This window comes from Oncorhynchus gorbuscha, linkage group LG03 (assembly GCF_021184085.1).
Source record: "Oncorhynchus gorbuscha isolate QuinsamMale2020 ecotype Even-year linkage group LG03, OgorEven_v1.0, whole genome shotgun sequence".
Lineage (NCBI taxonomy): Eukaryota > Metazoa > Chordata > Actinopteri > Salmoniformes > Salmonidae > Oncorhynchus > Oncorhynchus gorbuscha.
The window spans coordinates 92,019,892-92,042,399 of NC_060175.1; the positions used below are offsets into that span (position 1 = coordinate 92,019,892).

At 45.6% G+C, this 22,508-nt stretch overlaps 1 protein-coding gene and 1 long non-coding RNA gene across 3 annotated transcripts in view; one reads left to right on the plus strand and one right to left on the minus strand.

Annotated features, from left to right (window-relative positions):
* Positions 1–12,380, plus strand: part of LOC124032205 (potassium voltage-gated channel subfamily G member 1-like) — a 52,444-nt gene extending 40,064 nt beyond the window's left edge. For both annotated transcript variants that reach the window (XM_046344433.1, XM_046344434.1), the window contains exons 2-3: positions 8,459–9,358; positions 10,836–12,380. In XM_046344433.1, coding sequence (XP_046200389.1) covers positions 8,546–9,358; positions 10,836–11,603 — 1,581 coding nt within the window. In that variant the 5' untranslated portion in view covers positions 8,459–8,545 and the 3' untranslated portion in view covers positions 11,604–12,380. The remainder of the gene's footprint in view (positions 1–8,458; positions 9,359–10,835) is intronic.
* On the minus strand, positions 7,374–15,499 carry LOC124032206. The gene is made up of 3 exons (XR_006838218.1): positions 15,456–15,499; positions 11,814–11,926; positions 7,374–11,599 (listed from the first exon to the last, which is right to left on the minus strand). It is a non-coding gene; the product is annotated as an uncharacterized LOC124032206 (long non-coding RNA).
* Positions 15,500–22,508: the final 7,009 nt, after the last annotated feature.

The window sequence follows — 22,508 nt, forward strand, 5'->3', positions numbered from 1 at the left end:
GATTAGACAAAGCTTTTATGTGCATTAATGGGAAATCAGCCACAATCGGTAACTGTTTCAAACGTCCTTAATCGACCACTAAATGCAATAGTTTTTTTTGTTTTTGAGGCTTTTGTTCTGCTGTGACTATGATCACTCCATTAGGGGCATAATGAGAAAAGACAGTAGGCTAAATCAATGATTTATTCATGTTTGTAGTGTTCGATGTTTCCCATAATTGTCACAACACCCTGTACATTTGGTGCCTTGTATGTTGTGGTATAGTGATGTACATTATGTCCACTTATACCGTGGGATTTTTCAAATCTTGTTTCTGATTGGCTTGAAGGGCATTCTAGAGCATGCATGATTTCCCTATAATGCCCAGCAATATTCAAAGGCTATGAAGTTCATTTTGACATGTTCTATGTTTAAGCTGTGTTTGAAAGTAGAATTGAAAACATTATTGGCATTGTTGAATTTAATTTTCATAACAGCAAGCTACTGTAGGAGGACTGATGGTTTGGTTCGCTAAGCTAGCAAATCTGTTTGTTAACCAAGGCTGTAGCTATCTGATACATTTTCTAGCTACTGCAGTGGATGGTGAACACATTTTTACCGGCAAATTAACACATTTCTAGTGGCAAATGTGATAAATTATAGCCGTAGTATAAGCTGGATAATCAACTCAGGGTTCTATACGTTCTTTGGAAAATAATGCAACTCCATGGAAGCTTGGTGCCACTCCGCTTAGGCTATGCATTGTGACTAACGACTTCCACAACATACTCTATTTTCCTTAGAATGCATAGCTCCTCATTGATTATCCCTTACATGATTGTAAAATATTCATTTTAACAGTAACAAAAATATATTACAGCTATGAAATTAACTCAGCACTTCTTTGAATTAACCTATATGTAAAATAGGATACATATAGAAAGTCAATTAGAAATCCTAACTGCCAAGTACAATTTTCACCCAATAAATAGCCCCATATGTCTAGTCCATATAACTGTAGCCAGTTAGCAATCACTAATCAAGCTATTGTGAATGACTGGGTAACCATTAAACAATGGTAGCCAGTTATATAAAAGCACTGGCGAAGAGTAGGGATGTAAAACATTCAGCCTGCTACAAATCAGCCAGGCCCAAATCCCTGTCATTAGCATGAAGAAGTGCCGGAGATATATATGGGTCATAGGTCGGGGTGCCTTGTAAGAATCAGAATATTAGCCTCCCGGGTGGTTAAGGGTGCTGTACTGCAGCGCCAGCTGTGCCACCAGAGACTCTGGGTTCGCACCTAGGCTCTGTCATAACCGGCCACAACCGGGATGTCCGTGGGGCTGACACACAATTGTCCTAGTGTTGTCCGGGTTAGGGAGGGTTTGGCCGGTAGGGATATCCTTGTCTCATCGCGCACCAGCGACTCCTGTGGCGGGCCGGGCGCAATGCGCGCTACCCAAGGTTGCCAGGTACACGGTGTTTCCTCCGACACATTGGTGCGGCTGGCTTCCAGGTTGGATGCGCGCTGTGTTAAGAAGCAGTGCGGCTTGGTTGGGTTGTGTATCGGAGGACGCATGACTTTCAACCTTCGTCTCTCCCGAGCCCGTATGGGAGTTGTAGCGATGAGACAAGATAGTAGCTACTAAACAATTGGATACCATGAAATTGGGGAGAAAAAGGGGGTAAAATGAAAAAAAAAGAAAAAAAAATCTATATATTGGGTTTTGCTTGACTGAGTCATTGCCTGAGTATCTCATGATAAGCTGTAGACCACACTATTTACCAAGAGAGTTTTCAGTATTAAAGCTGATCCAGCACCTAAAATATATATATATATATATATATATATACTGTATATACACACATTTGTTTACCAAAAAAAGACAGTTTTCATCTATATTGTTCGTAGCTGTCTATTTAAAACCAAAAACCAATGATGGCACTAAGACTGCACTGAAGGAGCTGAAAAGGCCATAAGCAGACAAGAAAATGCTCATCCAGAGGCGGCGCTCCTTGTGGCAGGGGACTTTAATTCAGGGAAACTTAAATCTGCTTGTCCAGCATGTTACATGTGCAACAAGTGGGAAAAAAACTCTAGACCACTTTTACTCCAGACATATCGACACATACAAAGCTCCCCTTTGCCCTCCATTTGGCAAATCTGAACATAACTCTATCCTCCTGATTCCTGCTTATAAGCAAAAACTAAAGCAGGAAGTACCAGTGACTCGCTCAAGATGGAAGTGGTCAGATGATGAATTACTAAACTACAGGACTGTTTTGCTAGCACAGACTGGAATATGTTCTGGGATTCTTCCGATGGCATTGAGGAGTACACCACATCAGTCATTGGCTTCAAAAATTAGTGCATCGATGACGTGGTCCACATAGTGAACGTACGTACAGTGGGGAGAACAAGTATTTGATACACTGCCAATTTTGCAGGTTTTCCTACTTACAAAGCATGTAGAGGTCTGTAATTATTATCGTAGGTACCCTTCAACAGTGAGAGATGGAATCTAAAACAAAAATCCAGAAAATCACATTGCATGATTTTTAAGTAATTAATTTGATTTTATTGCATAACATAAATATTTGATACATCAGAAAAGCAGAACTTAACATTTGGTACAGAAACCTTTGTTTGCAATTACAGAGATCATATGTTTCCTGTAGTTCTTGACCAGGTTTGCACACACTGCAGCAGGGATTTTGGCCCACTCCTCCATACAGACCTTCTCCAGATCCTTCAGGTTTCGGGGCTGTCGCTGGGCAATACGGACTTTCAGCTCCCTCCAAAGATTTTCTATTGGGTTCAGGTCTGGAGACTGGCTAGGCCACTCCAGGACCTTGAGATGCTTCTTACGGAGCCACTCCTTAGTTGCCCTGGCTGTGTGTTTCGGCTCGTTGTCATGCTGGAAGACCCAGCCACGACCAATCTTCAATGCTCTTACTGAGGGAAGGAGGTTGTTAGCCAAGATCTCGCGATACATGGCCCCATCCATCCTCCCCTCAATACGGTGCAGTCGTCCTGTCCCATTTGCAGAAAAGCATCCCCAAAGAATGATGTTTCCACCTCCATGCTTCATGGTTGGGATGGTGTTCTTGGGGTTGTACTCCTTCTTCTTCTTCCAAACACGGCGAGTGGTTTAGACCAAAAAGCTCTATTTTTGTCTCATCAGACCACATGACCTTCTCCCATTCCTCCTCTGGATTATCCAGATGGTCATTGGCAAACTTCAGACGGGCCTGGACATGCGCTGGCTTGAGCAGGGGGACCTTGCGTGCGCTGCAGGATTTTAATCCATGATGGCGTAGTGTGTTACTAATGGTTTTCTTTGAGACTGTGGTCCCAGCTCTCTTCAGGTCATTGACCAGGTCCTGCCGTGTAGTTCTGGGCTGATCTCTCACCTTCCTCATGATCATTGATGCCCCATGAGGTGAGGACTTGCATGGAGCCCCAGACCGAGGATGATTGACCGTCATCTTGAACTACTTCCATTTTCTAATAATTGCACCAACAGTTGTTGCCTTCTCACCAAGCTGCTTGACTATTGTCCTGTAGCCCATCCCAGCCTTGTGCAGGTCTACAATTTTATCCCTGATGTCCTTACACAGCGCTCTGGTCTTGGCCATTGTGGAGAGGTTGGAGTCTGTTTGATTGAGTGTGCGGACAAGTGTCTTTTATACAGGTATCGAGTTCAAACAGGTGCAGGTAATGAGTGGACAACAGGAGGGCTTCTTAAAGAAAATCTAACAGGTCTGTGAGAGCTGGAAATCTTACTGGTTGGTAGGTAATCAAATACTTATGTCATGCAATAAAATGCAAATTAATTACTTAAAAATCATACCATGTGTTTTTCTGGATATTCAGATTCCGTCTCTCACAGTTGAAGTGTACCTATAATAAAAATGACAGACCCCTACATGCTTTGTAAGTAGGAAAATCTGAAAAATCGGCAGTGTATCAAATACTTGTTCTCCCCACTGTACATACTCCAACCAGAAGCCATGGATTACAGACAACATTCGCACTGAGCTAAAGGGTAGAGCTGCCACTTTTGAAGGAGCTTATAAGAAATCCTGCTATGCCCTCCGATGAACCATCAAACAGGCAAAGTGTCAATACAGGACTAAGATTGAATCCTACTACACCGGCTCTGACACTCATTGGATGTGCAGGGCTTGCAAACTATTACGATTACAAAGGGAAGCACAGCCGCGAGCCTACCAAATGAGCTAAATTACTTCTATGCAGATTTCCATTCAAGCAACACTGAAGCACGCGTGAGAGCACCAGCTGTTCCCGGACAACTGTGTGATCACGCTCTCCATAGACGATGTGAGTAAGACCTTTAAACAGGTTAACATTCACAAGGCCGCAGGGCCAGACGGATTACCAGGACATGTACTCTGAGCATGCGCTGCCCAACTGGCAATTGTCTTCACTGACATTTTCAACCTGTTTCTGACCGAGTCTGTAATACCAACATGTTTAAAGCAGACCACCATAGTCCCTGTGCCCAAAAACACCAAGGCCTAAATGACTTCTGACCTGAAGCACTCACATCTGTAGTCATGAAGTGCTTTAAAAGGCTGGTCGTGGCTCACATCAACACCATTATCCGAGAAACCCTAGACCCACTCCAATTTGCATACTGCCCCAACAGATCTAAGGATGACGCAATCTCTATTGCACTCCACACTGCCCTTTCCCATCTGGACAAAAAGGAACACCTACGTGAGAATGCTATTCATTGACTACAGCTCAGCGTTCAACACCATAGTGCCCTCAAAACTCATCACTAAGCTAAGGTCCCTGGGACTAAACACCTCCTTCTGCAACTGGATCCTGGACTTCCTGAAGGGTGACTCCTAGGTGGTAAGGGGAGGTAACAACACATCTGCCACGCTGATCCTCAACACGGGGCCCCTCAGGGGTGCATGCTCAGTCCCGTCCTCTACTCTCTGTTCACCCATGACTGCATGGTCAAGAACGACTCCAACACCATCAGTATGTTTGCCAACGACACAACAGTGACTGATCACCGACAACAATGAGACAGCTTAATGGGAGGAGGTCAGAGACCTGGCAGTGTGATGCCAGGATAAGAGCCTCTCCCTCAAAATGATCAAGACAAAGGAGATTATTGTGAACTACAGGAAAAGGAGGGCCAAGCACGCCCCCAATCTCATCGATGTGGCTGTAGTGGAGTAGGTTGAGAGCTTCAATTTGCTTGGTCTCTACATCACCAACGAACTGTTATAGTCTAAACACACAAAAACAGTCAGGTAGAGGGCACAACAACACCTATTCCCCCTATGAAGACTGAAAAAATTTGGCATGGTTCCTCAGATCCTCAAAAAGTTCTACAGTTGCACCATCGAGAGCATCAACGATACTGGTTGTATCACCGCCTGGTATGGCAACAGCTCGGCCTCTGACCATAAGGCACTACAGAGGGTAATGCATACTGCCCAGTACATCACTGGGGCCAAGCTTCCTGCCATCCAGGACCTCTATAACTGGCGGTGTCAAAGGAAGGCCCTAGATTCCAGCCACCCTAGTTCTGTTCTGCTACCACATGACAAGCGGTACAAAGCACAAGAACAGCCCATGTTATTAATTCAGTCGCTGTACATTTCAAAGGGCTGAACAAATAGTTATATTGACTATGTCCGTCCTAGCTCGCTCATTAATGTCTTAATCAAAATTACGGATTGCCTCTTATCTGCTCGTCGCCCCATTATGCCATAGTTTGTGCATGTCAGTTGTCAATAGAAACCACATTAAGCAAGTCAGCCATATCAGCTATGTTTTTTAACAGCAGTGAATGAGGCTGAATGAACTGCCATGAAAATAAATAAATTAGTGTTTTTTGGACTCATTCAGCAGTTTTTACCTGATTAAGGACAATACCATTGAAAATTAATGTTGAAAGTTCAATATAAACTCCTAAAACTGAAATGTTTTATTGTCACATAGGTGCAGTGAAATGTGTTGTTTTACAGCAAGTGCGAACTGCAGGATAAATAAAGGGGCCATATAAGCAGACAATGAAAGCTCTTACAATATTAGATGATGACATTTCTCTAAAACAGACCACCAAGTCAGAACAGTAGGCTTAGTCATGAGGGGGAAAGGGACCAAATTATTAGGGTGAGGCACATAGGCTACTAATACCTTACTCCATAACATACATTTAGTGTTACTTAGCTACAGTATACATATCTCCCTGCCATATTACATCACATATGCAGCAGCCTACAATACAGTTTTGGACTCACCTTCTTGTGCTTTGCTCACTTTAATAGGAAAGTGGTGCAACAGTCCTTCATGGGCAAATTGTCATCAAACATTGTCATGAAAGTATGGCATTCTCTGGATTTATGGTGCATTCATGACAACTGGGAACAAGGTTGAATCAAGACGTCGTGATCTTCAGGTCGTAGCGCTAAAAGAGGCTCGAGTTCCCGAGTTGGATGACTGTTCAAAACGTAGTTTCCCAGTCGGAGCTCGTTATTTTCAGAGTTCCCAGTTGTCTTGAACTCACTGAAGTCTTTCCCAATTCAGAGTTTCCAGTTGTTTTGAACACGGCAGAAGTCATGCTGGATTGACAGCATGGCCAATGTATTCAAACTGGCAAATCATGTTGAATGTTGATCCTTTTAAGCTTGGAAAGAGACCCTTAAACCCAGACTTGGACCACACACCCACTCCCCTTAATACCAGGCTAGTGAAAGCCTTTCAATGCTTGCAGTTAGCCACTCATTCCTTCCAAACCACTCATTGTTGAATTTCCGATTTACAACTTGTTGTTTAATGTTTATGTCCAATAGTCGATGAGCACCGATACGTTATATCATTAATTTATCTTCATACAAAAAGGATTAAAAAGGCTTTGCTAGTTGATTGTGAACTTGATTCATTGATTATGACTGCTAGCTTGCCAGCTAATTTTTGAAAGTATGATGTTGACATGATTAGTCCAATCAAAGGTAAGGTGGATATAACGTGATTTGACGTCATTTTATCTGTGGCCAATGACATTGAGCCTTCTTGGATGGGCACTTCTAATGTAACTCTGTGGCAACACCTAAGGGGCTTCCATTTTCGAGCTCTACACCTAGATTTTGTGGCGACGTAGTGTCCCTATGAGTGACAAAACATTGAGCAACTAGAGAACAGTACCAACCCCTACGTTCCGTATTTTCCGCTGGCTGCCCCACCACCACCACAGAAAGCACTGAGCTAGGCTGAAACACCTGCATTTTGGAGCTGCCTTACTCAATGAAGCAAAAAGGAGACCATATTTGTACGTGGATTTATTAATTGAAAGATTTGTTTTTTTTACATTGTTTTCAAACTGATATGTGACACGTATTAATGGCAAAATAACAGGCAAAATAGGCAACAACAAAAAACAACAGCACTGGTTCTGCCTACATAGAGAAATGCATAGACAGGAATGAGCAGTTAGCTTCCCAGCCAGCTGATTGATATGCTACGAGCCAACTCAAAGAAGAAACAATATAAATGTAGCTAACTAGAAAGATACACTACCAAATATAATGTACTGTAGGTCTTATTCAGTTAAATGCAAAGTAATGTTAGGAAAAAGTAACTCCCTAAAGTTTCAATTCCGGCGTCCCAGGCACGTGTTCTTCAGACAGAGGTTGAGGTTCAACTTCAGGTGATATTATCTCAGAAAAAGTGGCACAATAACTTGTGGGGGAGGGGTGGAGGAGGACGTGGAGAAAATGTCCTAAGTTTGATTTACTGTATGACATTAAGCTTCAAGCAAATACAAAAGACAGGGCCGGACTACTGCATTTGGGGACCCGGGCCACTGACGAAAGAGGCTAACTATGCCTAAAGAATGTTGGGGGCTTGTACTCTTAAAGGGATAGTTCCCCCAAATAACAAAATGACATATTGGTTTCCTTACCATGTAAGCAGTCTGTTGATAATGTATGACAGCAATCCATGCTTTGGTTAAGTTTACCTGGCAGTGGCTGGCAAGTCATAGAACCGATGTTAACATTTTTCGTGCATCATATTCAAATGATCTAAGTGACTTTGTTGAGCTTAACAATACATTTTAGATTCTTTAGAACAATTTGGACATGATGCTCAAAAAAATGCTAATGTCAGTTCCATGACTTGAATGGGATTTGTGCCACAAAATGGGATGGGATTTATCATTTGGAAACCGTGCCAGGTAAACTAAACCAAAGCATGCATTATTGTCATACCATGTCCATAAACTGGTTAAATGGTAAGGAAGCTAATGTAATTTTGTCATTTGTGTGAACTATCCCTTTAATGCAAGGGTCAAGAAATGTTTACATTCTAAAAGGCCATATTTCCCTCAAGAACCATAGGTTCTAACAAGGTTCTAACAACCTTTTAAGAGTATTTTTAAGAGTGTATAGTACATGATTTTTTGTGTTTGTCCTTTCCCTCCTGAAGGTAAAGGTGTGTCCGTGAGAAGTTGACCACAGGAATGTGAGCTGCGGTGGGAGTGCACATGGAGGTTCTGTGCCTGTAGAGGTAAAGATGACTCTGCTGGCAGGCGACGGCTCAGACTACGACTACAGCGCTCTGAGCTGTGCCTCCGATGCCTCCCTCCTCCTCCCTCAACCCCCGCCCCTGTCAGAGCAAGAGGCCCTCAAGGGGGCCTACTACAAACGGGCCCAACTCCTACCTGAGGACCCAGACCACCACCTCACCAACTCCACCACGCTCTCCGCTGCCCGTAAACTCCATGCCATTATCAATGTCGGCGGGCTGCGTTATCAATTACCCTGGACCACCTTGGAGGACTTCCCCTTGTCCCGACTTGGCCAGCTGCGCCTCTGCAGCAGCTTTGACGAGATCATGTGCGTCTGCGACGATTATGACATTGCCAGCAACGAGTACTTCTTTGATCGTTCGCCCTGCGCCTTCCGCACCATCCTGACCTTCCTGCGGGCCGGGAAGCTGCGATCCCTCAGGGAGATGTGTGCCCTCTCCTTCAGGGAGGAGCTGCTCTACTGGGGGGTCCCTGAGGAGAACCTAGAGTGGTGTTGCCGTCGCCGCCTCATCCAGCGGGTGGAGGAGTGTGACGAGCTGGAGCGGGCAGCCCAGGAGGATGAGGAGGAGGAGGAGCTGATGATGGACACCGAAAGCGGGCACCGCAGAGGCAGCGCCGCCCGGGCTACAGAGACCCGGATGGGACATTATATGAACAAGCTGAGAGACATGGTGGAGAGGCCTCACTCAGGCCTGCCAGGGAAGATCTTTGCCTGTTTGTCGGTGCTGTTTGTCACCATCACGGCTGTCAACCTGTCCATCAGCACCATGCCGGCCATGAGAGAGGAGGAGGAGCAGGTAGGTGGACATCATGAGGACTAGGAAGCGTCAGCACAGGGCAACAGGACATACACGCTCACCATGGATATTACATAGTTATTACATATGGAAATAATTACACCATACGTATTACATAATTACTAACATAGCCATTACATTAACACAGAATTCAATTCCCCGACCCTTGATAACAAAGCCTGCACTTTGAAATTGGAAATAACTTTTTTTATATCAAAGCTCAAAGAGCATTTGGCAAGTAAAATTAATAATTGATTATGTGTGTGGGCATCAGACCACTCTTCTAATTTGCAAAGAAAACATTTGGAAAAGTCTCGTTCTAATCTAATTTAGGTGCTCATTATCATGGCTGACTTCAATCACTGCGGTAATTAACTTTTTCTGGCCTCAGTAGCCAGATAAAAAGAAAATAAATAGAAAATTGGAGTCACACAAACACACATACACCGCACTTCACTGGTTTCATTGTGAGTTCTAGGAGAGTACTTTCAGGTGGAGCAAAAGCAATTAATTTGTCTTTAGCCTCAGTTACCTGTATGTAACCATTATGGAACATATTTTTGTACCCAGAAGGTTATTCATTACCCCAGAGGGGAATTACTTTATATGGGGCTCCAAAGGCTGATACATGAGCAGTGCATTCCAGAATTGTATCCCTGATATATTATATTGTTACACAGTTAGAATTAATTGAAGAGGAGAATGTTGTTTTCTAAAAGCTGTTCTTTCTGAAAAAAAAGCTTATTGTACATACTGTGTAGATATAATACACTGGTATAAGTCATTTCCGACTGTGTGGGAGTGTTTCATAATAATACTGCGTGCTTTCTTCTGAAATAGAAGCAACTCAAAGGCCATTTTATATTATATTGTATGTGTTTTGAATTGGTTAACAATTGAATATCAATTGAAACATCTTCACGAAAACAATTGATTAGAAACAACCTCCCAAATAATACATAACCATCAGGCTTGGAGAGGATTTTCTGGTGCTAACTACATTCAGGAGTTTTGTCAGGTTTTTGGTTCAGTACATTGCATTCTCATCTTTTATGTAGCTTAATAAAGCAACACCTACACTCACAACACCTCACTCTGAACAGAACCATCTGAGCAGTGAACAGAGAAGGTGCAATCTTGGAGTTTAACATGAAAAGATTGGCAACAAGCTGTGACTAGAAAATAAATGGTCTGTTATAAATAGAGTCTGTTTTTGATGCCCTGCAGTCTACAATTTGACATTTGAGGAATACAAATTGGTATACCACAATAATGTCCCTTAGATTTTAGGCAGCATAATAGCTCCCTCTAGTGTCTAACTACATCATTGTAACAACAAAAGGTCCGAAATGAGTTCAGAAAAAAAGCCTACACACCCTGTGGCCTTATAGGACAAATGGCAAAGAATAATGTGGTATATGCTAGATGCATAATATTAGATGTACAGGTGCTAACCAGTGTCTCCTGTGCCTCTTAGGGCAAGTGCTCCCAGATGTGCTACAACATCTTCATAGTGGAGACGGTGTGTGTGGGCTGGTTCTCCCTTGAGTTCACCCTGCGCTTCATCCAGGACCGGGACAAACTTGCCTTCCTGAGACGCCCTCTGAACCTCATAGACGTGGTGGCAATCCTGCCCTACTACATCACCCTAGTAGTGGACAGCTACCAGGGGGAGAAGAAGCTGGGCTCGGGCAGCAGTTACCTTGACAAGGTGGGTCTGGTGCTCCGGATCCTCCGTGCCCTGAGGATTCTGTACGTGATGCGGCTGGCCCGCCACTCATTGGGCCTGCAGACTCTGGGGCTTACTGCACGGCGCTGCACGCGGGAGTTCGGATTACTCCTCCTCTTCCTCTGCGTGGCCATTGCCCTCTTCTCCCCGCTGCTCTACCTCATTGAGAACGAGATGGCTACGACCCACGAGTTCAGCAGTATCCCCGCCACCTACTGGTGGGCCGTCATTACCATGACGACAGTGGGCTACGGGGACATGGTTCCGAGGAGCATCCCGGGTCAGGTGGTGGCTCTGAGCAGTATCCTGAGCGGGATTCTTCTCATGGCGTTCCCAGTCACCTCCATCTTCCATACATTCTCCCGGTCCTATGTGGAGCTGAAGCAGGAGCAGCAGAGGCTACTGCAAAGACGGACACACTTCCTGTTACGCAGGAGGATAGGCGGGCTGGGGAGTAACATGTCGCTGGAGAGTGACTACCCCAGCTGTGGTTCCTCTGGGGCCAGGGACAACTGAGTAGGAGGAGGAGGGGTGATTAAAGGGCACAGCACACAAAGAAAATGAGAGAAAATAGGGGAACTTGGCAACTTCATCTGTGAACAGGGAACCAAATGACTGAGGAGGATGAGAGAAGAGATCAAGGACGCAAAGCACAGACTATAGACAAAGAGACTATAGACAGAGAGACAAACTGAGAGTGATAAAATAGGGGTTAAGTAAGATTACCTGGCAATGCTCTGCTTCCATTTTTTGAGTTTATTATTCTTCAATGGATGACGTCATCTCTGCCTACAGCATTATGATTTAACAGATGCCGGAAATGTTCCCAGAAATCAGATCTGCACAATAGCAGAAAGAAGATTATAATAAACCATTTTAGATGATTGACATAACAGTACATCATTTTCCATAAAGTAATTTATCAAAAATAACATGGACGTACAGTATAGGCTACATGTAATATGTGATCGATTTCTTATTCATTTTTGTGTCTCAATTGTAAAGTGTGAGTCCATAACCATATTTCTCAAGAGTTACATGTATTGGAGGTGTATTGGTGCTCAGCACTGGGTTGCAATTTTCTGTATAAAACAAAGGAATATGTATCCGTACGTAGTTATTATGTGCTCCGTCTCTCACAAATGTATCTCTAAAACATAGTAATTTGTGTAAAAAAATGGTACGTTTGTTTTATTTTTTGCTATTGATTGTTAAATGTTTTGAACTTATTTATCTTTAAAGTTTAACTGAACTTAATCTGATCTGCCTCATGATTGCTTGGACTTATTTGTAATTTACTGACTTTTCTGCTATTTCCTAACCATATATATGTCTATTATCAAAACAGAGCAAATTAAATCAAATCTAATTTGTCACATGTGCTTAATACAACAGCTGTAGACTTGACCATGAAATGCTTACCTACGAGCCCTTTAAGAACAATGCATTATTAAAAATTAACAAACATTTTAATGAAAAAATAAAATAGTAACACAATAAAATAACAATAACGAGGCTATATAAAAGGAGTACTGGTACTGAGTCAATGTTCAGGGGGTATGAGGTCGTTGAGGAAATTGAGATCATATGTACGTGTAGGTAACAGTTAAAGTGTCTAGGCAATCAGAATAGATCATAGGTAGCAGCAGCGTATATGTAGAGGGTGAAAGTGTGTCTATGTGTGTGTATGTGTGTGTTGGTGTGTCAGTGTAGTATGAGTTAGTGTGTCGGTAGGGTCCAGTGAGTATGCATAGAGCCAGTGCAAGAGAGGCAGTGCAAAACAAAGGGAATCAATGTAAATACACCGGGTAGCCACTTGATTAACTGTTCAGAAGTCACATGGCTTGGGGTAGAAGCTGTTCAGGAGCCATTTGGTCCTAGACTTTGCGTTCTGGTACCGCTTGCAGTGTGGTAGCAGACAGAACAGTATGACTTTGGTAGCTGGAGTATTTGGCTATTTTTTTGGGCCTTCCTCTGACACCGCCTGGTATAGAGGTCCTGGATGGCAGGGAGCTTGGGCCCAGTGATGAACTGGCCATACCCACTATCCTCTGTAGCGCCTTATGATCAGATGCCAAGCAGTTGCCATACCAAGCGGTGATGCAGCCAGTCAAGATGCTCTCAAATGGTGCAGCTGTAGAACTTTTTGACGATCTGAGGGCCCATGGCAAATCTTTTCACTTCCTTAGGTCCTTAGTGATGTGGACACCGAGGACCTTGAAGCTCTCGACCCTCTCCATTATAGCCTTGTCTATGTGAATGGGAGGCATGCTCGACCCTCAGTTTCCTGTAGTCCACGATCAGCTCATTTGTCTTGCTGACGTTGAGAGAAAGGTTGTTGTCCTGGCACCACACTGCCAGGTCTCTGACCTATTCCCTATAGGTTGTCTCATCGTTGTCGCTTCCAGACAAACTAAACACCTTTGCCCGCTTTGAGGATAATACAGTGCCACCGTGGTGGCTTGCTAACAAAGACAGCACCCCCCTCCTTCACCGTGGTCAACGTGAGTAAAACATTTGAACTTGTTAACCCTCGCAAAGCTGCTGGCCCAGACGGCATCCAAAGCAGTGTCCTCAGAGCATGAGCAGACCAGCTGGCTGGTGTGTTTACAGACATATTCAATCACTTCCTATCCCAGTCTGTTGTCCCCACATGCTTCAAGATGGCTACCATTGTTCATGTACCCAAGAAGGTAAAGATAACTGAACTAAATGACTACCGCCCCCGTAGCACTCACTTCTGTTATCATGAAGTGCTTTGAGAGGCTAGTCAAGGATCATATCATCACCACCTTATCGGCCACCCTAGACCCACTTCAGTTTGCATACTGCCCCAACAGGTCCACCGACCCTATCCCACCTGGACAAAAATAATACCTATATAAGAATGCTGTTCATTGACTACAGCCCAGCATTCAACACCATAGTGCCTTCCAAGCTCATCATCAAGCTGCAGGCCCTGGGTCTCAACCCCGCCCTATGCAACTGGGTCCTGGACTTTCTGACCGGCCACCACCAGGTGGCGAAGGTAGTAAACATCTCTACTTCGCTGACTGTCAACACTGGGGCCCCATAAGGGTGTGTGCTCAGCCCACTCCTGTAATCCTTGTTCACCCACAACTGTGTGGCCATGCATTCCTCCAACTCAAATCATTAAGTTTGCAGACGACACAACAGTAGTGGGCTTGATCACCAACAATGACAAGACATCCTACATGGGGATGAGGTGAGGGCACTCGGAGTGTGGTGTCAGGAAAACAACCTCTCACTCAACGTCAACAAAACAAAGGAGATGATCATGGACTTCAGGAAACAGCAGAGGGAGAACCCCCTTATCCACATCGAAGGGACAGCCGTGGAGAAGGTGGAGAGTTAAGTTCCTGGGCATACACATCACAGACAAACAGAAATGGTCCACCCACACAGACAGTGTGGTGAAGGCGGAACAGCGCCTCTTCAACCTCAGGAGGCTGAAGACATGGGGTTTTGGATGACAAGCCACGACAAACTTTTACAAATGCACAATCGAGAGCATCCTGTCGGGCTGTGTCACAGCTTGGTACGGCAACTGCACCGCCCTCAACCACAAGGCTCTCCAGAGAGTGGTGTGGTCTGCACAACGCATCACCAGGGACAAACTGCCCTCCATGACACCTACAGCACCCAATGTCACAGGAGGCCAAAAAGATCAAGGACAACAACCTACAACACCCAAGGTCAAAAAGATCATCAAGGACAACAACCACCCGAGCCACTGCCTGTTCACACCGCTAACATCCAGAAGGCGAGGTCAGTACAGGTGCATCAAAGATTCACCCGAGATTTCAACCGAGAGATTGAAAAACAGCTTCTATTTCAAGGCCAGACTACTTGTTACGCACGCCTCTATGAAGAGGGAACGCAACACCCTGCTACAACTAAACTCTCTGTGAAATGAAAAAGGTATGGACTGTAGGTGCGAGTAAGGATGACAACAGACAGAATGTGGTACCGTTTACAAGGACTTTATTCCTTTACACGGTAATATGGGGAAAAGGGGCTGGACAGAACCAAAGGAAAGAAAGTACATCTCAAAGCCCCCCTCTCCCATCTTACCTGCCTACCCACTACTTACCTAATTTAGCACCACCTGGTGCCCTAACCAAAATACAGGGGGTGGTCCGCCCAGGTCTTACCTAGTGTGCCTAGACAGTGAATATGCTATGGGTATATGTATGCCCACGGGCCTCTTGCCTAAGCACTCCCTAGGTGCCTTCCCCTTCCCCCCTGGGAACAAATGAAACAGAATACTAAACAATTTCACTAACAAACTAAGAAACAAAGGACATCAAATAAGCTCTATCTGAGCAACAAACTCACAAAACATACCAACTTCCCAGCAAAATGAACTCCCAGCAAAATGAACTCCCAGCAAAATGAACTCCCAGCAAAATGAACTCCCAGCAAAATGAACTCCCAGCAAAATGAACTCCCAGCAAAATCTCTGCAATGAACTCCCAGCAAAACTCTCCCTCCTGATCAGAACACTGGCTTTTATATAGCTTCAGAATGAATGTCTAACTGGAGACAGCTGCATCTTGACGAAGGGGGCGGGGTCAGCTCTCCAATTAGCCATGGAGTCGACCAATCAGCTGCTTGAGGGATTTCAGGAAGCCATTTCCTGAAATAAACACATACAAATACACAAACTACAACACATAAACTGGTGAACGTAAAACTACTAAACAGCAATCACTAACTCAGAGTGGTTGCTGCCCACATTGAGACCCAATCACTGGACACTTTAATAAATGGATCACTAGTCTCTTTAAACAATGGCACTTTAAATAATGCCACTTTAATAATGTTTACATATCTTACATTACTCATATCACATGTATATACTGGATTTTATACCATCTATTGCACCTTGCCTATGCCGCTCGGCCATCGCTCATCCATATACTTACATGTACATATTCTCATTCACCCCTTTAGATTTGTATGTATTAGGTAGTTGTTGGGGAATTGTTTGATTACTTGCTAGATGTAACTGCACAGTCGGAACTAGAAGAACAAGCATTCCGCTACACTTAACATCTGCTAACCATGTATATGTGACCATTAAAAATGGATTTGATTTGAGAAGCAGAAGGAATCTGTTGTAGGTGTCTTTTTTGATGTGGTGAAGGCATATGATATGATGTGGAAGGAGGTGTTGTTAATCAAGCTTGATATTATGAGGGTGGGAGGAAGAACGGACAAATGATTTCCTGTTTGGAAGGTGAGGGTGGAGAAGTCTCTATCAGGAAGCTACCTGGTGGATAACGATACACCGCAGGGGAATGTGATTAGTCCTCTGTTGTCCATCAATGATATTTACTCTCAGGTACGGCCAGATATTGTGAGGTCGTTATTTGCAGAATATGGGGCCTTATGGAAGAGGGGAGGAAATGTACCAGACATAGTCAGGAAGCAATTGATGAAGTAGAGAGGTGGGCATTAATGTGGGGATTCGGGTCCTCTATAGAGAAAACTCAGACTGTGCTTACCAGGAGGACGGTGGGAGATGAGGAATGCATGAGGTTATATGGGGGAAATTTGGAGATGGTTGGCCTTCAGGTTCCTTGGGGTATACTTGACACTGACTGACCTGGGCAGAACACATTGAGAGAGTAGTCAGAAAATGTTAAGAAAGTAAAAAATGTGATGCGCTGTCTGATAGGGAAGGAGTAGGGGGCTGGGCGTTCCTCATTGGGGACCATGTATGTTGCATTGATTCGATCTGTAATAGACTATGGCAGTATTGCCTATGGTTCAGGCAGCAAGGACCTCATTGGAAAGGCTAGATGTTATACAGGGGCAAGGACTCAGAATATGTAGTGTAGCATTTCGGACATCCCCAGTGTCTGCACTACTGGCGGAGATAGGGGATATGCCATTGCAGATAAGGAGACAGCAGCTGGCAATGAATTATTGGGACAACCTACAGGGACATGGGGTGTCTCATTCTGCAAAAGGGATTTTACAGGCATGCTGAGAGCATGAGTTAAAGACAGAACACAAGCTTTGGGTATGTGGGTAATACCCAGAGGAAGGAGATGGGACTGTATGGAATGGAGTTTACTCCAATGGTAGCTATTCCTGTATATGCACCATGGCTACTCCTGCCTCCAGTAGTTGATCTAGAAGTGTTGAAGAGACTACAGAAAGATAGAGAGGGTGTTGATCTATCTAATTTGTTTAAGAGACATCTGAATACGGTCTATCAGAAGTTTGTGGCCATTTTCACAGATGGTTCAACGATCCAAGGACAGGACATACTGGGTCAGCATTTATAGTGCAGGAATGTGGGATGGCAGTCAGAAAACGTTACAGATCATCTGGCTGTATATATACAAATGAGCTGATGGCCATACTGTTGGCCTTGCAGTGGATGGAGGAAGTCAAGCCAGACAGAATAGTTATTTGCTCTGATTCATGTGCAGTGTTGATGAGCCTCCAGTCCTTTATATCACGTAGCAGACAAGACCTGCTTTATGAGGTGCTACATACCCATGGCAGGATTAGAAAGATGGGTATACAGATAAGATTTACTTGAATCCCAGCCCATGTGGGGTTGGAGGGGAACGAGGCAGTTGATGTACTGACTAAACAAGCACTTAGTAGTGGGGATGTTGATGTTGTAGTTTCAATGATCAAGGCAGAGGCAAAACGCTTGATATGGACCTGGCATGATGACTCCTTGCCATCCAGTCAACTTGGCCGTGCTGCTGCTCCAGTTTCAACTGTTCTGTCTACGGCTATGAAATCCTGACCTGTTCACCGGACGTGCTACCTGTCCCAGACCTATTATTGGACCATGCTGGTCATTTATGAACATTTGAACATCTTGGCCATGTTCATGTTTAGCTGCACTGGAGAAACTGTTACACTCAACTGAACGACTTGATTAGTTTAGTGTCAGCTAGCTACATAGCTGTCTTTGCTGTCTTCGTATCATCGTATCATCGTATCCAAGATAATTGTGTTGTTTAGGTTTAGAGTGTGTAGTCTTAGAGTGATTATCTTAATTTACAGAGGTTAGCTAGCCAGCTATTTGTCGTCCTTAACGTAGGTGACTCTGCTAGCTAGCCAACAGCTAGCCAACGCTAGCCAACGTCTTCTGTATAGAACTCAACTACCCGGTCGCATTCACAGGTTGTATCACATTTTCACTTCATTTTCATTACAGTACAACGGTTTGATTTGTTTGATCGTAGCTAGCTACTTAGCTAGCTACATAGCCGTCTTTGTATCAAAGATAATTGTGTAGTCTAGAGCGATTTTCTAGGTTCGCTAGCCATCTATTGTCGTTCTTTTAACGCAACGTAACGTAAACAACACTGCTAGCTAGCCTGCTAGCCCCCGAATAGCAACACTGCAGAAACTATTACACTCAACGGAACGACTTGATTAGTGTAGTGTCAACAACGCACCCACTGCCAGCTGGCCTACTTCAGCAGTACTGTATCATTTTAATCATTTTAGTCAATAAGATTCTTGCTACGTAGCTTAACTTTCTGAACATTCGAGACGTGTAGTCCACTTGTCATTCCAATCTCCTTTGCATTAGCGTAGCCTCTTCTGTAGCCTGTCAACTATGTGTCGGTTTATCCCTGTTCTCTCCTCTCTGCACAGACCATACAAACGCTCCTCACCGCGTGGCCGCGGCCACCCTACTCTGGTGGTCCCAGCGCGCACGACCCACGTGGAGTTCCAGGTCTCCGGTAGCCTCTGGAACTGCCAATCTGCGGTCAACAAGGCAGAGTTCATCTCAGCCTATGCCTCCCTCCAGTCCCTCGACTTCTTGGCACTGACGGAAACATGGATCACCACAGACAACACTGCTACTCCTACTGCTCTCTCTTCGTCCGCCCACGTGTTCTCGCACACCCCGAGAGCGTCTGGTCAGCGGGGTGGTGGCACCGGGATCCTCATCTCTCCCAAGTGGTCATTCTCTCTTTCTCCCCTTACCCATCTGTCTATCGCCTCCTTTGAATTCCATGCTGTCACAGTTACTAGCCCTTTCAAGCTTAACATCCTTATCAGTTATCGCCCTCCAGGTTCCTCGGAGAGTTCATCAATGAGCTTGATGCCTTGATAAGCTCCTTTCCTGAGGACGGCTCACCTCTCACAGTTCTGGGCGACTTTAACCTCCCCACGTCTACCTTTGACTCTTTCCTCTCTGCCTCCTTCTTTCCACTCCTCTCCTCTTTTGACCTCACCCTCTCACCTTCCCCCCTACTCACAAGGCAGGCAATACGCTCGACCTCATCTTTACTAGATGCTGTTCTTCCACTAACCTCATTGCAACTCCCCTCCAAGTCTCCGACCACTGCCTTGTATCCTTTTCCCTCTCGCTCTCATCCAACACCTCCCACACTGCCCCTACTCGGATGGTATCGCGCCGTCCCAACCTTCGCTCTCTCTCCCCGCTACTCTCTCCTCTTCCATCCTATCATCTCTTCCCTCCGCTCAAACCTTCTCCCACCTATCTCCTGATTCTGCCTCCTCAACCCTCCTCTCCTCCCTCTCTGCATCCCTTGACTCTCTATGTCCCCTATCCTCCAGGCCGGCTCGGTCCTCCCCTCCCGCTCCGTGGCTCGATGACTCATTGCGAGCTCACAGAACAGGGCTCCGGGCAGCCGAGCGGAAATGGAGGAAAACTCGCCTCCCTGCGGACCTGGCATCCTTTCACTCCCTCCTCTCTACATTTTCCTCCTCTGTCTCTGCTGCTAAAGCCACTTTCTACCACGCTAAATTCCAAGCTTCTGCCTCTAACCCTAGGAAGCTCTTTGCCACCTTCTCCTCCCTCCTGAATCCTCCGCCCCCTCCCCCTCCTCCCTCTCTGCAGATGACTTCGTCAACCATTTTGAAAAGAAGGTCGACGACATCCGATCCTCGTTTGCTAAGTCAAACGACACCGCTGGTTCTGCTCACACTGCCCTACCCTATGCTCTGACCTCTTTCTCCCCTCTCTCTCCAGATGAAATCTCGCGTCTTGTGACGGCCGGCCGCCCAACAACCTGCCCGCTTGACCCTATCCCCTCCTCTCTTCTCCAGACCATTTCCGGAGACCTTCTCCCTTACCTCACCTCGCTCATCAACTCATCCCTGACCGTTGGCTACGTCCCTTCCGTCTTCAAGAGAGCGAGAGTTGCACCCCTTCTGAAAAAACCTACACTCGATCCCTCCGATGTCAACAATTACAGACCAGTATCCCTTCTTTCTTTTCTCTCCAAAACTCTTGAACGTGCCGTCCTTGGCCAGCTCTCCCGCTATCTCTCTCTGAATGACCTTCTTGATCCAAATCAGTCAGGTTTCAAGACTAGTCATTCAACTGAGACTGCTCTCCTCTGTATCACGGAGGCGCTCCGCACTGCTAAAGCTAACTCTCTCTCCTCTGCTCTCATCCTTCTAGATCTATCGGCTGCCTTCGATACTGTGAACCATCAGATCCTCCTCTCCACCCTCTCCGAGTTGGGCATCTCCGGCGCGGCCCACGCTTGGATTGCGTCCTACCTGACAGGTCGCTCCTACCAGGTGGCGTGGCGAGAATCTGTCTCCTCACCACGCGCTCTCACCACTGGTGTCCCCCAGGGCTCTGTTCTTGGCCCTCTCCTATTCTCGCTATACACCAAGTCACTTGGCTCTGTCATAACCTCACATGGTCTCTCTTATCATTGCTATGCAGACGACACACAATTAATCTTCTCCTTTCCCCCTTCTGATGACCAGGTGGCGAATCGCATCTCTGCATGTCTGGCAGACATATCAGTGTGGATGACGGATCACCACCTCAAGCTGAACCTCGGCAAGACGGAGCTGCTCTTCCTCCCGGGGAAGGACTGCCCGTTCCATGATCTCGCCATCACGGTTGACAACTCCACTGTGTCCTCCTCCCAGAGCGCCAAGAACCTTGGTGTGATCCTGGACAACACCCTGTCGTTCTCAACTAACATCAAGGCGGTGGCCCGTTCCTGTAGGTTCATGCTCTACAACATCCGCAGAGTACGACCCTGCCTCACACAGGAAGCGACGCAGGTCCTAATCCAGGCACTTGTCATCTCCCGTCTGGATTACTGCAACTCGCTGTTGGCTGGGCTCCCTGCCTGTGCCATTAAACCCCTTCAACTCATCCAGAACGCCGCAGCCCGTCTGGTGTTCAACCTTCCCAAGTTCTCTCACGTCACCCCGCTCCTCCGTTCTCTCCACTGGCTTCCAGTTGAAGCTCGCATCCGCTACAAGACCATGGTGCTTGCCTACGGAGCTGTGAGGGGAACGGCACCTCAGTACCTCCAGGCTCTGATCAGGCCCTACACCCAAACAAGGGCACTGCGTTCATCCACCTCTGGCCTGCTCGCCTCCCTACCACTGAGGAAGTACAGCTCCCGCTCAGCCCAGTCAAAACTGTTCGCTGCCCTGGCCCCCCAATGGTGGAACAAACTCCCTCACGACGCCAGGACAGCGGAGTCAATCACCACCTTCCGGAGACACCTGAAACCCCACCTCTTTAAGGAATACCTAGGATAGGTTAAGTAATCCCTCTCACCCCACCCCCCTAAGTTTTAGATGCACTATTGTTAAGTGACTGTCCCACTGGATGTCATAAGGTGAATGCACCAATTTGTAAGTCGCTCTGGATAAGAGCGTCTGCTAAATGACTTAAATGTAATGTAAATGTAAATGTTCTGTTATAGTCTTCACCCGGCACAGCCAGAAGAGGACTGGCCACCCCTCATAGCCTGGTTCCTCTGTAGGTTTCTTCCTAGGTTTTGGCCTTTCTAGGGAGTTTTTCCTAGCCAACGTGCTTCAACACCTGTATTGCTTGCTGTTTGGGGTTTTAGGCTGGGTTTCTATACAGCACTTTGAGATATCAGCTGATGTGCGAAGGGCTATGTAAATACATTTGATTTGATTTGATACAGTATGAGAGAGAAGAGGATACTGGAAATGAAAGTATATTGAGAAGTATGGCATTAGATAGTCTCAAATATGTTGTTATCTTTTTTCAAGAGCAACAGGCCTGACAGGTAGGATTTAGTTTCTCCCTGTCTCTGGTCCACACTCCAGTACAGTACAGTAGGTGGCAGTAATTCACCATAACGTTAGATGCCAACCACCGATAATCCCCACAGAAGAAGATGAATAACGTTTGGTAGGGAAAGGAAGTCCAGTTGTGGGAAGTGTGAGAGGTTGAAACTGGGCCGATATAATCTTCTCATCGCAATAAATGTTTCTGTTCCCAAAACTAGAATCTGATACGAACACAGTGCACTAAGTTTTATACACTTAACGCTTTGCCGAAGACCAAAACGTCATAAAATGTCGTCATAATATATTGACTAACTGTTTCGAATGGGAAGCATGCGGACGTCTTTACCCCATCCTCCCCTCCTC